The 17,404-nt window shown below is 40.4% G+C and overlaps 1 protein-coding gene across 1 annotated transcript in view; it reads right to left on the bottom strand.

The window, feature by feature from the left end:
• si:dkey-106n21.1 (solute carrier family 23 member 2) overlaps positions 1–17,404 on the bottom strand; it is a 165,198-nt gene that overhangs the window by 57,377 nt on the left and 90,417 nt on the right. Inside the window, exons 3-5 of the mRNA XM_070550236.1 lie at positions 9,794–9,951; positions 6,899–7,082; positions 1,549–1,730 (exon numbers count right to left, since the gene is read on the bottom strand). Of these exons, the coding sequence (XP_070406337.1) occupies positions 1,549–1,730; positions 6,899–7,082; positions 9,794–9,951 (524 nt within the window). The remainder of the gene's footprint in view (positions 1–1,548; positions 1,731–6,898; positions 7,083–9,793; positions 9,952–17,404) is intronic.

Below are 17,404 nucleotides of genomic sequence, written 5' to 3'. Positions count from 1 at the left end.
GCCCTCTGTCAGCGATTCTGTTAATTCCTTTGATGGACAGCCAAGGTGTTGAGGGGATCCCTTTTGATGGCCTAATGATTGGGTCTCTGCTTTTTGCAGATGATGTGGTCCTGTTGGATTTATCAGACCATAATCTCTGACCGGAGCGGTTCACGCCGAGTGTGAAGCAGCTGCGATGAGAATCAGCTCTTCTAATTCCAAGACCATGGTTTAGATTCGGAAAAGGGTAGAATGCCTTCTCCAGGTCAGGGACAAGGTCCTGCCTCAAGAAGAGGAGTTTAAGTATCTCGAGGTCTTGTTCATGAGTGAGGGGAAATAGGGATGTTAGAAAACATCGATATGGCATTATATCGTGATATTTTTTCCTGCGATCATTACATTGATATTCAAAAGCCGTGTATCTAATTCTTGAAAGAATTTACATGCAAAAATTTGTGTATTTTCTTTTCGTTTTGTGCATTTCAATCGCCACCCGCTAGTTGGCAGCAGTGTGCAACAGGTTTTGTTTCCACCATTGAAATGTAAATCCCTCCATCATGGTTCAGATACCTCATGTTAAACATGTTACATATCAGTTTGGACTGTTTATTGAACATTCTTACAAAAAATTCAGTTTAAAAAAATTACTTGTAACGTCTGACTGATTGTATCGCAATATATCGTGATATATCGTATCGTCTCCTCTGTATCGTGATATGTATCAGATCGCCAGAATTTCAAAAATGCACATCCCTGGAGGGAACGATTGATAGGTGAATTGTTGCAGCGCCATCTGCAGTGATGTGGGGCCTCGTGCCACTCTGTTATGGCATGGAGAGAGCTGAGCCGAAAACAGAGCTCTCGTTTTCTCCTCATTTGGTAAGAAAGCAGATCAAAGGGATCTACTGACTACAAAAATAGCAGAGTGAAGAACACTGCCATGAGAATCCAGGGTGAGAGCTGGGTCAAAGGTCACATCAAGAGATCAAGAGAGTCTCTGACTTTGAGAACCAGCTTCTCTGGGGCACAGATGAAGATCTCAGTCTTATCTTCATTCAGCTGTAGAAAGCTCCCAGCCATCAAGGTATTGATAGAGTCTAAGTACTGTATAGGAGTGGACACTGCACCAGTGAGGTGAAATCACCAGAGCACAGGTGATGAGCTCCGCGGAACGTACCAGAGAATATGAGCAGACATTGCACCATGGTTGCAACACTTTGAGATTGTTGCTGTAACACTGCGCAGGACATAGCTGCCTGGAGCACATCAAACATCAGCGCTCTGCCACTCTCCATCCTCTCTGCTCAAAATAATTGCCAGTACGCTGAGAGTCCATATAAATACAGTATTGTAACATAAAAACTGAATCTGTTTCAGACTCCCCCTGGTTGTGTAAGTTGAAAGCTTCTAGAGGAGCCTCTCACTCTTTCAGGGGAGCTGAGCTCCCCTTAGCTCTCCTGTAATTTGAGCCCTGGCTGAAGCCTTTATAGAACATAGAGTGCAGCTCACTGAACTGTAAGGAGAAACTATTATGGTGACTCCTGCTTGAACACTTTGATGTACACTCACAGAGCAGCAATTCCCCAGTGACCTCCACATTTCTTCCCAGCCTCAATAAACAGAGACAGGCCGATGAGATTGATAGTAGGAGCGATAGCCAGAGGGCCGATATATTTCAGCACAAGGCCCAGCAACCCAGAAAACCCTAGGACAATTTGGAGCAGAGAGGAAATCAGGATGGCTCCTTGGATCTGTGGAAAACAAGAAACAGTTTATGTAAACTTATTTGAAACATGATGAACATTTTTTTAAATCATGCAAAAATGTATTTCTTGTTTTCTTTTTTTATAGCATGCTTTATGACATTAAAAAGACAAGTCTTATGGGTTGGGTTACAATATAATGACAGAACCCTCCAACTCCAGGGGTGGGGCTGGGGGGTGGTTGTGGGGGGCTGGTAGTTGGAGGTTCATTACACCAGGCTACAATATAAAAGCACAATGCGTGCACACCAGCGCCATTCCCGCCCCTCCCACTCGAGTCGGACCAGGGTGGAAGTGGTGGGGTGCATGTGGTTCGGGGGTCACAAAGAGGGGGGCCGGCGGGCTGCTTATTGAGTACCACTACTGTATAGTCTATATGTATTTAATTTGGTATAATACATATATTAGGTACCTATTTACTATTAATAAAGTCTATAGTTTTATACTGTTGAAATCTAAAATGTATGCAACATTTATTTTAGGTGATAAGGTTTTTATGTTCATTGCTTCCAGAGGTGTGACCAAGTCACTTCTTTGCAAGTCACAAATATTTCCAGTCAAGTCTTTAGTCAAGTCCAAGTCAAACACAACCAAGTCCAAGTCAAGTCCAACATTAATGATGTGGAAGTCCAAGTCAAGTCCAATTCCTTAACCATGAATTTTCAAGTCATCTGTCCAACTTCAATTTAATGACAATGATAATAAATTCCAGAAATAATGCATCTTAAAGCTTAATTTGTTTGCTCAAACAAGCAGAAAGTGGAACTGAAATAAAAGCTGCATTCCTTAATTTGAAAAACAAATTAGCTTAAAACGTTTGTTTTTCATAACAACATGCTAATGTAGCATAGCTATAAACATATTGTGGAGATTAAATTAACATAACAATAATAAAGTGGTTATTTGGAATTTGTCTAAAAACCTCAACCAGTCGTTGTTTTTTGTCCAAAAGCAATAGTTGGACAACCCATTTGTCTGTTTCGTAGAACCACAGCATTTCTGCATGTCTCTGTGACCTACATTTTGTGCACAACACACATTTTCAGCAAAACACGCAACCAGACATGAGACACTCAGCCGGACCGGACGTGAAATGTTCCTGATGTCAGAGAAGAAGAAATAGCTGAGCAAAAATAAAAAGATAAAAACAGCCATCCATCTGCCCTCCATCTCCTTCACATCTTTAGGGGGCAGATCTGTGGCCCCTCACACTCTATATTGGATGCTCCTATAGAGAAACTTTACATAAACAAGCGCGTGTACGCATAGGTGCTCACATGGTGCTCTCAAAAGTATGGACTTGGGCACGTTAAACACAGGTCTTAAGACTATGGTGGGCAGTTAATGCACTGTGATTTATTATCGTGTGATTGTTCAGTTAAACAATGTTGATTTTATATTATTATGGTTTATTTTTGTGGAACCCCCCCCCCCCCCCCATCTTTTGTCTCTTCAATTCTCTTTCCCCTCTGTCATGTCTGGTCAGAATTACAAAGCATTCAAAAACAATAACAATAAAGTATTAAGTATCAGGCGTGACATTAAAAGCAGACGCTTTGATGCTCCACCTGAGAGTAAATCTGTAAGGCTTGTCACCAGCATTCAGACATTCATTGTTTGCTTCATAGCCAGACAGGACACACACAAAAAAAGAAGAAAAAAAAAGAGAAACCTTACATAAACAAGCGCGTGTACACACACAGGTGCTCACATGGTGCTCTCATAAGTATGGATCTGGGCATGTTCAACACATGTCTTGAGGCTGTGGTTGGCACTAAATGCAATGTGATTTATTATCGTTTGTTCAGTAAAATAATGTTGATTTTATATTTCCTCATCAGGTTGACGAAGCGATAGCTTGCTCTTGTTGTATTGTTGTTGTGTCCCTTTTCTGCAGGTCTACAAGCAGACTGTTGTTCATCACTGATTGTTTATTTTTGTGGACACCCCCCCCCCCTTTTCTGTCTTCCTCTCTCTTTCACTCTTTTTTAAGTAAGTTTTTTAAGTTTTAAGTATCAGGCATGACATTAAAGCCACGACTGAGAGTGAATCTGTAAGGCTTGCCACCAGCATTCAGACATCAATTATGTTTGCTTCACAGCCAGACAGGACACGGGAAAAAAATAAATAAAATAAATAAAAAATCAAACAGCCGGCAGAGGTAACACTTTAGATAAGGTACGCCAAATTGTGTTTCATTACTAGGGAATGACTAAGGGGGGAATGAGTAATGAAGCAGGGAAGAATTGGTAGTTAACCAGTAGTTACTGGTAAACATCCAGCAGTCTTTTTCATTATTGTGGTGAAATCACAATTGGTGAAGTAGAATTTATATCCAACCTACTTAATACAATAAATTAATTTTTGCTAACTGTGAAATGGGTTCTGCACACCTGTACACAGGAAGAAAAGAACCTAAAAATAATATAAACTATTCTAAACTAAACTCTAATGTTAAAAAATAAAGAACCTATTTCACTACAAAACAAGAGGCAACTACAATATTTGACTGACAAAATCATAGGAGTTGTTCTGTCAGATAGCTATTAGCAGTATTAGCTTGTTATTTGCTAATACTAGCAGGCTACCATGCAATTTATTACTATTGAAGCTGAAAATAATCCCTAAAATGATTAAAACATACTTCGTTACCATATGGACAAGTAAAAATTGATGATTTATGTTAGACGTTTATATTGTTTGTTTTTCACTTATTGGTCATTCGGCCATATTGATTCACGTGAACTACGACAGGTGTTCTGCTCTCTGTTTTTCACCGTGGCAGAGCGCGTTCACATATCCGGAGGGGTGTGGCCTAAGGATTAAACCCGACGGGAGGGGTGAGAGTTCTGGGACCGTGTTTGTGTAAGCTAGCTAGCTGGGCCTTGCTTGTTTCAATATTTGTTACAGCTCCTTTATTTATAAACAAAGTGTTGCTGCATTTAACAGTACAAAATTAAACCCAGAACAAAGAATGATTCATGATTTTTGTCCATGTCGTGCCATTTCGTGCTAAAATATCAAATATGCTCATCATCATTAAGTCAACAGATGCAAGTTGATTCAAGTCGCAAGTCATTGGCATTAAAGTCTGAGTCAAGTCGTAAGTCTTTATTGATTTTATCAAGTCAAGTCAGAAGTTATTAAAACAATAGTCTGACTCGAGTCCAAGTCATGTGACTCGAGTCCACACCTCTGATTTCTTCCTTACTCAGTTCTAAGTTTTGTTTTCTTTATCAGTCACCCACAAGTTTACAGACATTCTGTCCCACCTTTCTTATTAACATTGTTTGATTTCATAGAGGTTTGTAAACATTTGTTTCTGCTCTACCACAGCACATCTGACTGGGCCTTTACTGAACCTCAGGTCATTGATCATTGTTCTGTTCTATGAACCAGTTTTGTCCAGACTTCAGCTGTTAGACGGACCCACATCAGGCTCTAGAATACCCTGGCCAACAGAAGGGTGTGTGATGGACTCGCCGACTGTAAGGCTAAAATAATGGGCCTTATTTGTCCATTGTCAACAGTTTTTCAGCTATTTCAGCAAATTTAATATTAAACAGTCAACTTGTTCAGGACCTGCCAGCTTTGAAGTTCTGTATTCATGTTTTTTTAGGTATTCAACTTTTTCTGCAATAAAGATTGGTAACTTTGTGTAGTGTCATGAGATTGGGGGGGTTATCTTATGACCAATAAAATGTGATGATTCCATATAAATAAAGAATATCAACCACTGATCTTTGAATGTTTAACCAGAAGAATTTAGGATTCTTTGCTTATTCAGTGACCATAAAAACACTTTGTATTAATTTAGACAGAGTCAAGTATATAAATAAAAATAAACTTTATTTTCTACACTAATTATAATACATGACAAGCTATGAATAACGATGTGTGATGAGTGTATGGTCATGTTTGATGGATGTATGTGTGTTGATGGAATGTGATGTAGATGTTTATCAGAACCTTTGTGTCTGAAAGAAACTGAGTTCTGGGTGTAAAAGAATTTGGTCTGCTATAAACTACAGAGTTGATTATCAATAAAACAGCATCAGACACCAGTATGCAGTCTACGATACCCTTGTATGAGTTGCTTCTGGCAGTCCGGAGGTTTGCGGTCAGAATGGTGAGGTCACCGGATGTCGAGACCACGATCCTCAGAGATTAGTAGCTTCCTCTGAGTTTAACTTCCCCGGCCATGAGATACAACCCGGGGTCTACAGATTAGGTGTGATGTACTGTAGCTCTGAAGAGCTATTGTGTCTGTAATCACTTGCAGCACTGTGGCAAGGTTTTGACTTAAGGTCAAAGGAGGCTGTTTCAAAAAGGCTTCTTTCTCGATTTGGCCGAATCGAGGTGTCAGCTGGAAACGGAGTTAATCGGGATGTAAATTCTGTTTTATTACCACCATGTTATGATTCTGGCGAATCAGAATTTGACATGCTTGTAGTTTTATCAACCATCCCTGAGAAATACCCCTTTCCTGATACAAGAATGTTCTAGTTCTGTGGATAAAGAATCTTTATGTGCAGTGATGTTAACTTTAACCTTGTGTCATACGTAACCTTGTGTCATATGTATATGAGAGTATGGTTGATTAACTTGCCACGTCAAGTACACTGATAATAAGATAAATGGATCATTTGCAAGAACAAAATTAATTTCAGTTTAATAGATTTAGCACAGATTATTAAACTATTTCCTTTAACCATATTGTTCATTCATCGTTCATTCTTCATTATTTTAACAGTTCACTTTTATTCTGTGAGAAATCCAGCAGTCTGAGATAAGGGAAAAGCTATTGTCCAAAGACCTTGGGGAAGAACACTTTGTTGACAATCTCGTGTCCTGGAATGTCAACAAGCACTGTAGAATCTTTCTTGGTTCAGAAGATTAGAAAACACACAGAAGTAGATTTATTCCTGTGGATTAAAGGGTCACCATGTAGGTCAAAATGTAGATGAAAATTGACCCTTTCTGGATGTTACAAATGCATTAAAAATGTATGGAACATGTAGACAAAGTAAGCAAGTGGATGGAGCCTAATTAGTATTCAAACAGCATTTGTGCAAGAAACACAATTTATCTTGTTTACATTAAGGTACCGGGTTTTATTTTCCAACTCAACATCTTCTCTAAATGTTTCAACTGACCTCTCGTAATCGTGACATCCAGATCTCATCAGAGTTTTCCACTGACAACGGGCTGGTGCCATTCTGCTCCTGTATGGATGGCGACACAGGTGCATTATGGGTCGGGCACTGCCACGTTGGCAAAGCAAGGATGGCCAGAGTTGGAGTGATAAAACTGAAGGTTCCCCCCTGGAGGATTGGTAACCTGCAAGTCAGTAAGGTCAGGGGTTAAACGCCAGCTATTTGCAGATGAATGTGTTTTGGATCAGCTCAGACTAGAGTGGAAGCTTTTTTTCTTGATGAGAGTTAGCAATGAAAACTTTTCATTTAAATACTTTACAGCATTAGTACAGAGCTACTGAACAGTTTAGAAAATGCACAGTGTAGTGCAGAGTTAAACCTGAAGAGAGCGCAATAATGATGCAATAAGTTATGGGTTGACGAAGCACCTGGGTCTCTTCGGTGTAAAAAAAACAAAAGAACCTGTTATATAACCGTGGTTAGCTTGGTAGTTAGCTAACTGTATGCTAAGCCTTTATGCGTGCGAAAACATGTTCCTTTCTGGGGGATGGAAACGCTGGTCAAACTGGTTGTTTTAGGTGATACTAGCAGCTTTTATTTTATGAGGACATGTCTGTGATATGGTGGTTTTGCTGATCACTCATAAAAAGTTAAGAGGAATAGGTCAAATATCTGTTTTTTCTGTTGCTCAAGACATCCACAAAGATCACAGTGAATCAGGTTTGAGCTAAAAAAAAAGCAAAAGTCTAGAGCGGTAGGCTATGTCTTAACCATGTGAAGCTGGTACGTGATGTGTTAACCCTTTCAGCTCTTCTTAGGGTCTCTAATGACCTTCTGACTCACAGTGATGCAGGGGACTGTTCTGTTCTGGTCCTGCTGGACCTGACTGCAGCCTTTGACACTGTTGACCATCACCTGCTACTGGAGAGGCTGAGAGACTGGGTAGGCCTATCAGGATCTGCTCTGGAGTGGTTCTCCTCTTAGCTCTCTGAGTGCTCCTTTTCTGTGGCCGTCTCCAAGTTTAGGTCCTCCACCACCTCTCTTACCCATGGTGTCCCACAAGGTTCTGTGCTGGGGCCTCTACTCTTCCTCCTCTATCTGCTTCCTCTTCAACACATCCTGAGCTCCTTCAAAGGAATCTCTTACCATCTTTATGCAGATGACATCCAACTGTACATCTCCTTTAAGCCCCATGAGATGTCTAAGCTGCAGCTGTTACACACCTGCTTAGACTCTATCAAAGCCTGGATGGCTGGGAGCTTTCTACAGCTGAATGAAGACAAGTCCTCCAAACACACCCACATCACCCCGCTTCTCCTCCAGCTTCATTGGCTGCCAGTCAACTCCAGGGTTCATTTCAAGATCCTGGTTCTGGTCTATAGGGCCCTACATGGACAAGCACCATCTTACATTGGTGATCATCTTAGTCCCTACACCCCCAGCAGGTCCCTGAGGTCCAGTTATCAAAGCCTACTGGTTGTGCAGCACCAGGCTAAAGACCAAAGGTGACAGATCATTTGCTGCTGTGGCCCCCAGACTCTGGAACTCTCTCCCCCTGAGCCTGAGATCAGTGGACTCAGTGGTCTCCTTTAAAAAGCAGCTGAAGACTCACTTGTTCAGGCTGGCTTTTGTATGACCTTCTTCACCACTCTCTCTTTATTCTGCTCTCCCCACCTATTCCACCTTCCTCAGGATCCACTGATTTCCCTCTTTCCTGTTCACTCTCTCTCTTTCTTAACATTTTTTCTTTTAAATCGCAATTGCTTATTCTTGCTCATTTTAAATATATTTTAAAACATTTTCGAAATGCTTTTTTATATTTTTACAATTTTTATATTTTTTGTTTTTGTGAAGCGCCTCGTGATTTTTATCTTGAGAGGTGCTATAGAAATTATATTTTCTTCTTCTTCTTACTGCAGCCACTCTCCTTTTATTAAATTTCCCCATCTTGTTTTTGTTGCATCATTTTCTAATCCTAGAGTTTCATCGTCTATTTTCTATCAGAAGCTAATGCAGGAGACAGGTGTAGGAGACTATTTTCATGTTCAGCCTGCATGAAAAACTCAGTAATAATAAACCAATAATAATAAAACCGTTTCTCAGTGAAGTGGACCTTTAATAAAAACGTTACATGTAAAACTTACTGTAATAAAATTCTCTTTCACCACGAGTAAATCCAAGCACAGGTGCTGGCGTGTGTTTGCTTTCTCCTGTATACCAGCACTTGAAATGTTTGTGGTTGCACACTAAATAACAACCTGTGTATGCATGCCTCATTGTTTCTGCGCCTGTGACAAGCTGGAGCAAAGACTCATAATTCAGTGTATTTTTTTCTTGCTCAAATAAACATATGCTGTTAGTTTACTGTGTAACATGTGCAGTGAAAATAAAGATTAACATGCTTTTCAATTCATGTCAAAAAGCTTATTTGGATCTATTGTTTGACCTTTAAAGCCTTTACCATAAACTGAAGGTGGAGCTCTCAAAAAACAGCTTAGGCTGTTTGCTTAAGCTTACTGTTACAGCAGGGCACAGGGTTATGTAAAGCCCTGCTCACTGAATAGCTGCATAGTGTATCACTCAGACATAAATGAAATAGGACAAATGGTTCTGCAGATATATGTACTATCAAACTACTTTCAGGATTGTTTACATTATAAAAAGACACAAAGTCAGCTATGACAAAAATGTGTAGCGGATTTGGCTCTTAGGGTCTCCTGAAAGGGAAAGTCATCCTTTACGTGCTTCTAAAACCCTCAGCCCGTTGCAGAGTGACTCACACAGAACAAGCCAGAGGTTATTTGTGTAGGAGGACAGATATTTACTGTCAGATAATCCTCATGAAATTTAAATTCACCACACACATGCGCGCACACACGCGCGGTAGCTTATTACCTGGTCCCAAGAGTTGTCTGCAGGAGCGTACATAATCCTGACACAAAGAATATGGTCGAGATGAGCTGGCTTTTGGCCGCATTGTTGTCTGCTATGCAGAGAGGCTCGGCGAGAATCAGCGGGATTGCTATGATGCCACCAAATGCTAGGACGTAGTGCTGTGGAGATAAACAGGCACCGATTGAATGGCTGAGAGACATTTTCTTTCAGCCAAATTCAGAGCAGCAAATTTCAAGTTCAATTAAATTCAATTTTATTTATATAGCGCCAAATCACGACAAGAGTTGTCTCAAGGCACATCACACAGTAAACATTCCAATACAGGTCAGTTTATTAAGCCAATCAGTAAAAAGTTTCCTAAATAAGGAACCCAGCCAATTGCATCAAGTCACTGACTAGTGTTTGTGCCCAATGGCTCATTGCATGATCTGGGCTGCTTCAAATCAACAAATCCTTTAGTCTACTGGTTCAAAAAACTGAGGTTGTGAACCTGCAATAAGTCATGCTGGAAGTTCCTCTTTGTTTTGACTGTAAAAGACATATCAGCAACACAAAGGTTGCTAGATCAAAAACCATAGGATGTACAGTAGTAATAACTGTAATACATATTAGTGGGCCACCACCAACCCGTCCACGTTTCTAATAGATTTTCCCCGCTCAGTGACGCACCCACTGACAAGCCGAATCTGATCATTGGCAGCTCCATAGTCAGAAACGTGGCATTAGAGACTCCAGCAACCACAGTTAAATGTTTACCTGGGGCCAGAGCGGGCGACATTAAATCTTATCTGAAACTGCTGGCTAAGGATAAATACAGTAAGATTGTTATTCACGCTGGCGGTAACAACACCCGGTTACGCCAATCGGAGGTCACTAAAATTAATGTTGCTTCGGTGTGTAAGTTTGCCAAAACAATGTCGGACTCCGTAATTTTCTCTGGCCCCCTGCCTGATCGGACCTGTGACGACATGTTTAGCCGCATACTGTCCTTCAACCGCTGGCTGTCTAGGTGGTGTCCTGAAAACAACGTGGGCTACATTGAAAATTGAAAAATTTTTTGGGTAAAACCTGGTCTGATGCGGAGAGACGGCATCCATCCCTCTTTGGATGGTGCAGCTCTTCTTTCTAGGAACATGGCCAGTTTTATTAGTCCTCCATGACAACCCATGGTCCAGACAAGGAAGCAGAGTCGTAGTTTAACCCACCCCTCTGCAGCTTCTGTACTGTTACCCACCCCATAGAGACAGTGTCCTGCCCATGGCCAAAATCACACAGATTAAATGTCAGGCTTAATAAAGCAAATCATGGAAATCTCGTAAATATTAGAATAAATTCAACTGAGCAGAAAACTAGAAAAATTAAACGTGGGTTGTTGAACATTAGATCCATTTTTTTCTAAGACTTTGTTAGTTAATGACTTGATTTGTGATAATCATATCTCTTTGCTCTCTCTCACAGAATCCTGGCTGCAGCAAGAGGACTATGTTAGCTTAAATGAGTCGACTCCTTCAAATTATTTAAATCATCATATTGCTCGAAGTACAGGGCGAGGAGGAGGAGTGGCAACCATTTTTCATTCGGACTTATTAACCAGTCCCTTACCAATTAATAGCTACAGTTCGTTTGAACATCTTATTCTTAGTTTTCCTAATCCAGATTGCAAAACTGTAAAACCACTCTTGTTTGTAGTTTTATATCATCCACCAGGCCCTTACTCTGAGTTTTTGGATCAGATCTCTGATTTTTTATCTGATTTGGTGCTAAATACTGATAAGGTCATTGTAGTGGGGGATTTTAATATTCATGTGGACATTGAAAATGATAGCCTCAATGCAGCCTTTAGTAATATCTTGGACTCAATTGGTTTTACTCAAAGAATACATAGCTCCACCCACTCCTGCCATCGTACATTAGACCTTATGCTGACTTATGGCATAGAGTGTGAGGAAATAACGGTATTTCCACATAATCCAGTCCCCTCGGACCACTTTCTGATAACCTTTGAGTTTTTTATAACTGAGTTCTCGAGACATGAAATTGAATTTCACTATAGTCGGTCTCTATCTGACAACGCTGTTGTATCTTTTAAATAAACTGTTCCATCTTTACTGTCCTCTGCATCTCAGAGGCATGTAGCAGAGGGCAATATTTTCAGTTCTAGCCCCTCACAAATTGATGCCATCGTTCATCATGTTAATTCCTCTTTACATGTGGCATTAGATGATGTTGCCCCTTTAAAAAAGAAGGCAATTAGGGACAGGAAGTTGGCTCCCTGGTTTAATTCTCATTTACGAGCTTTAAAACAAAACTCTAGGAAATTGGAGAGAACATGGCGCTCTACGCATCATGAGGAGGCCTACCTATCCTGGAAAAATAGTCTTGTGCTTTATAAAAATGAGCTTCGACAAACTAGAACTGCTTATTTCTCAGCACTAATTGAGGAGAATAAGCATAATCCTAAATTTCTTTTCAGTACAGTTGCCAAACTTACACAGAATCATAGCTCTGAGCCATCTATTCCCTTAGCCCTCAGCAGATATGACTTCATGGGATTTTTTACAAGTAAAATTAATTCTATTAGAAACAAATTCTTTAGCATCCTCCCTAATGCGATTCTTCCTCGGTAAGTGAGACAGCATCAGAGGTGACTGTAGAACCTCATCTGTGCTTGAACCGTTTTGATCCAGTTGAGCTTTCAGAGTTATCAAAAATATTAGCTTCATCTAAACCTTCAACTTGCATTTTGGATCCAATCTCAACCAAATTATTTAAAGATGCATTTCCTTTGGTTACTGCCTCCATTCTAAATATAATCAATCTATCCTTAGTAAATGGATATGTACCACAGGATTTTAAGGTTGCTGTAATCAAACCTTCACTTAAGAAGCCTTCTCTGGATCCAGATGACCCAATGAATTATTGACCAATATCTAACCTTCCATTTTTATCCAAAGCCCTGGAGAAAATAGTGGCCATCCAAGTATGTGAGCATTTAAACACTAATGCTCTGTTTGAGGAATTTCATTCTGGCTTTAGAGAGTATCACAGCACTGAAACTGTGTTAGTGAGAGTTACAAATGATATTCTCATGGCCTCAGATAAGAATCTTGTGTCTGTTCTAGTCTTGTTAGATCTGAGTGCAGCCTTTGACACAGCTGATCACAATGTTCTTTTAGAAAGACTTGAACATGTTGTAGGGATCAATGGAACAGCGCTAGGCTGGTTAAAATCCTACCTGTCTGACAGATTTCATTTTGTAAATGTACATGACAAATCTTCTTCATACTCCAGGGTTACTTGTGGATTACCACAGGGTTCAGTGCTTGGACCAATTCTTTTTACTATATATATGCTCCCAATTGGTAAAATCATTAGACAGCATGGGATAAACTTCCACTGTTATGCTGAAGATACTCAGTTATATTTATCCATTAACCCTGATGAACCTAATTGGTTGGGTACATTACAGGCTTGTCTTGAGGACATAAAAAATTGGATGACTCTAAACTTTTTGCTTTTAAATCAAGACAAGACGGAAGTTCTCATCTTTGGACCAGAAATCCAGAAAAGCTGACCTGAATGGCATTACATTAATCTCTGAGAACAAAGTAAGGAACCTTGGTGTTATCTTTGACCAGGACATGTCATTCAAATCCCAGGTTAAACAGGTTTGCAGGATTTCCTTTTTCCACCTTCGGAATATTGCTAAGATTAGAAGCATCATTTCCAGGAGTGATGCTGAAAAACTAGTTGATGCATTTATTACATCAAGACTGGATTACTGTAATTCATTACTCTCAGGAAGTCCACAGAATGTATTTAAAAGTCTTCAGCTTGTCCAAAATGCTGCAGCTAGAGTTCTGATGAGAATTAAAAAGAGAGATCATATCTCTCCTGTCTTACCTTCCCTACATTGGCTACTTGTTAAATTCAGAATAGATTTTAAGATCCTCCTTCTCACATATAAAGCTCTTAATAATCAAGCTCCATCATACATCAGTGATCTGATTGTTCCATATGTTCCTAACCGAGCACTTCGCTCTCAGACTGCAGGTCTACTGGTGGTTCCCAGAATATCTAAAATTAGGATGGGAGGCAGATCTTTTAGTTATCAGGCTCCTCTCCTGTGGTACCAGCTCCCAGCTTTAGTCCGTGAGGCAGACACTTTGTCTACTTTTAAGAATAGGCTTAAAACATTTTTTTTTGATAGGGCCTATGGTTAAAATCTGATGTTAGCCTAAATCTGGACAAGTGGGGGAGTAGAGGGAGGTGGAGTGTACAGTCTGTAAAGACGGCTCTCCCTTGCCCTGCCTCCAACATGCCTCCATCTAAATAGGCTAGGCTATCAAGAGTTATCTCTGTAGTTATGCTGCTATAGGCTTAGACTGCTGGAGGATACACTTTCCACACATGACTACTTTCTTCTACAATCTGCTCTTTAACTGTATTATTTTCTGCCATTTCAGCTGTTAACTTTATTTTCTCTCTAAGTGTTTTTCTCCCCAGAAGAAGCTACAACGACGTTCTGCTGAGCTGTGGTGGCCTCATGGAGAGGGCCATCGCCTAGCACACTGCTGCTAACCACTAAAACATTCTCCCTCTCCTGATAATAACGTTTTGCTTTCCTTGACGCTGGATGTGCTACTACTAGTTTATCCGTTTAATTATAGATCCACTAGGCTAAATACAATAAAGTTTATCTATCACCAAATAGAATATTTACTAAGAAATCACAATATAACTATAGACACATTACTTTGTCTTTGTGTGTGTGTGTGTGTGTGCGTGTGCGTGCGCGTGCGTGCGTGTGTTTGTGTGTGTGTCTTTGTCTGCCTGCTCTGTCTTCTCAATCCCCAGTGAGTCGTGGAGGATGGCTGCTTATACTGAGCCGGGATTCTCTGGAGGTTTCTTCCTGTTAAAAGGGAGTTTTCCTCTCCACTGTCGCTTTATGCTTGCTTAGTATGAAGATTGCTGTAAAGTCACTGACACTAGTCAGTGACTTGATGCAGTTTGCTGGGTTCCTTATATAGGAAACATTATTTCTGATTGGCTTATTGAACTGACCTGAATTGGAATGTTTATTATGTGAAGTGCCTTGAGACGACTCTTGTCGTGATTTGGCGCTATATAAATAAACTTGAATTGAATTTAATTGAATTGAATGTTTCACAAGGTGCTGCTAGAGTTATGTGAAATCTTACTTCTGATTTTACTTTATAAATCATAATAATAATAAACTTCTCCTTCATGTTTGCTCGGAGGTGTACGGAGCATCCTGTCCGCTCATTGGTCAGTGAATGAAACCTCCGTTGATTGGTCCTCGTCCGAGCGACAGCGATGAAAAGTTGAAACTACTTCAACTTTCTGGGATCGCGTCGCTGGGTCGCCTGCGCACGACACGTTCACGAGCGCAAAATTTCACACGCACATTTTTCGCATTTCGCTTAGTAGGAGAGATACCCACGATTATCGCTTTGTCGCACATGTCTCATTGAAAATGAATAGAGGAGAGGCGATGTCGCCTCAAGGGTGTCGAGCCCATTAATCGGATCCTATCTTTTCAACATGGTTTAATGTAAAGTTCCATTCAGCACAAACTTTAGTTACACCAATCTAACGAAACAGAGCCTGGATCTGTATTCTGAACAGTTTAAGCATGTTTAAAACTGAGACATGCGTGACGCGTCTAAAATCAGAATCAGAATCAGAATAGGTTTATTGCCATTGTCAGTGAACAAACAATTCACAAACTAGGATCTTGCTTTGGTACTAATGTGCTACATATAACATGAATAATAATAAGATTAAAAATAGAATAAAATAGAATAAAACTAGAATTAAACTTTCAGCTATAAAAAATTGCAGGTAATGGTAACATGGCCGATAACGTGATGTTGTGTCGAGTACAGAAGACGAGCATGGTTGTGTGTTCATAATCTATTCACAAGTCTAACGGCAGATGGAAAGAAGCTGTTCTTATGGCGGGAGGTTCTGGTCCGGATGGACCGTAACCTCCTGCCTGAGGGAAGTGGCTCAAAAAGTCTGTGACCCGGGTGAGAAGGGTCAGCTGCTATCCGACCAGGGCCAGATTAAGACTTCGTTGTACCCTGGGCAACAATATTCAAGGGCCCCATCATCACGACCCAAGGATCACCATAATATGGTCACATACAGAATATCTTACTGTAATATGCAGTAAATATACTCAATGCTTGAATGCCTGACATCACGTAACCCGCTCAGGATAAGCTTTGACCCACCTTGTGTGGACTGACCAATGAGGAGAGGGTCTTAACTTGAGGCCCTCTCTTCATTGGTCAGTCTGCATGAGACTGACTCTCAAATGACGTTCAAAGTCATAGGCAGCAAAGTGCCTCTGTGCAGCGCAAAAGCCCAGGTGGACAGTTTGTTTAATACAGGGTTACCATATTTCCATTTCCAAACAAGAGGACAGGGGATCTGTGCCTATGATGTCACACTATGGCAACGCCACACAAACCATGCTGGGACCCATTTTTTTGTAAGAACTAAATTAATATCAGATTCTGCCAATAAAAGGGCTCTAAAACAATTCATATGTAAATATTTAGCATATGTATTGCAAAATCTAATTTTTCTGCTTTAGTGCTGCAACAAGGTTTTATTAATAATAAATTATTATACCTTTTGTTTTACTACAGCATTGGTAAGCTTCCTGTGCACAGATTATTAAGGGTGCTTGTTTCAGCTGTGAGATTAGACGATAGGATAAATGAAAAAATAAGTTGTCACACACGCCATGGAAACTTTCAGAGAATCCACAAATAGTGGCTTTCAAATGGTTTTGTTACTTTTTGCAAGTTTAGAAAAGAAGCAGATGAGACAGCATGTCTGATAATTTAGTTTTTCATCTGATAATATTAGAACATGTCAGCGATGTCTGAGGAGCTTTTATAAACACTGTTTAACTAATACTCCTGGAGAGGGTAAGAATTACACAGAGGCTTCTGGGGAGCCCAGTTATGGGGTGGGGGTGTGTGTGTGTGTGTGGGGGGGGGGGGGGTCATTTTGCCTTGGCCCCCAAAATGTCTTGAAACGGCCCTGGGTGTGTGACTGAGTTTTGAAGGTGATATGAACTGTATCAGATATATAAATATTACATGTGTATAACTTATTGTTTTATACAGGTAAAAATGTGTGGAGATAAATCTACCTACATTTTACTTTTCAACAATTTGTTTTGTTTTCTTGTTTTTATTGAACTATTTTCCTGTCCTGTCTGTCCCTCATCTTCCTGCGTCTCCTCTAAACTCTCCAGAAAAAACTGCTGCCAGGATTCTTACTTTTTCACCTCATCAGTTAATTTTGAGCAGATCAAAGGGATCTCCTGACCGCAAAGCGGAGTGCGCCTTTCGATGCTGCGTCAGTGAGGTGAAATCACCGCAGCACCGCGCAGCACAGGTGATGAGCTGCGCAGCAGCAGAGCGCTTCAGGCACAAATAAGACAGGAAATAGAGAATATGTGCGGACATGAATGATCGTGTGCTAATTATAGTTTTTTGGCTGCGCCACTTTGAGAATGGACCGTGTGCTGGAAGCAGCTGCCTGGAGAGCTGCGCAAGAACGCGCTGT

Source organism: Nothobranchius furzeri, chromosome 4 (genome assembly GCF_043380555.1).
Source record: "Nothobranchius furzeri strain GRZ-AD chromosome 4, NfurGRZ-RIMD1, whole genome shotgun sequence".
In the NCBI taxonomy this organism is placed as follows: Eukaryota; Metazoa; Chordata; class Actinopteri; order Cyprinodontiformes; family Nothobranchiidae; genus Nothobranchius; species Nothobranchius furzeri.
This window is presented reverse-complemented; position numbering and strand designations above follow the sequence as displayed.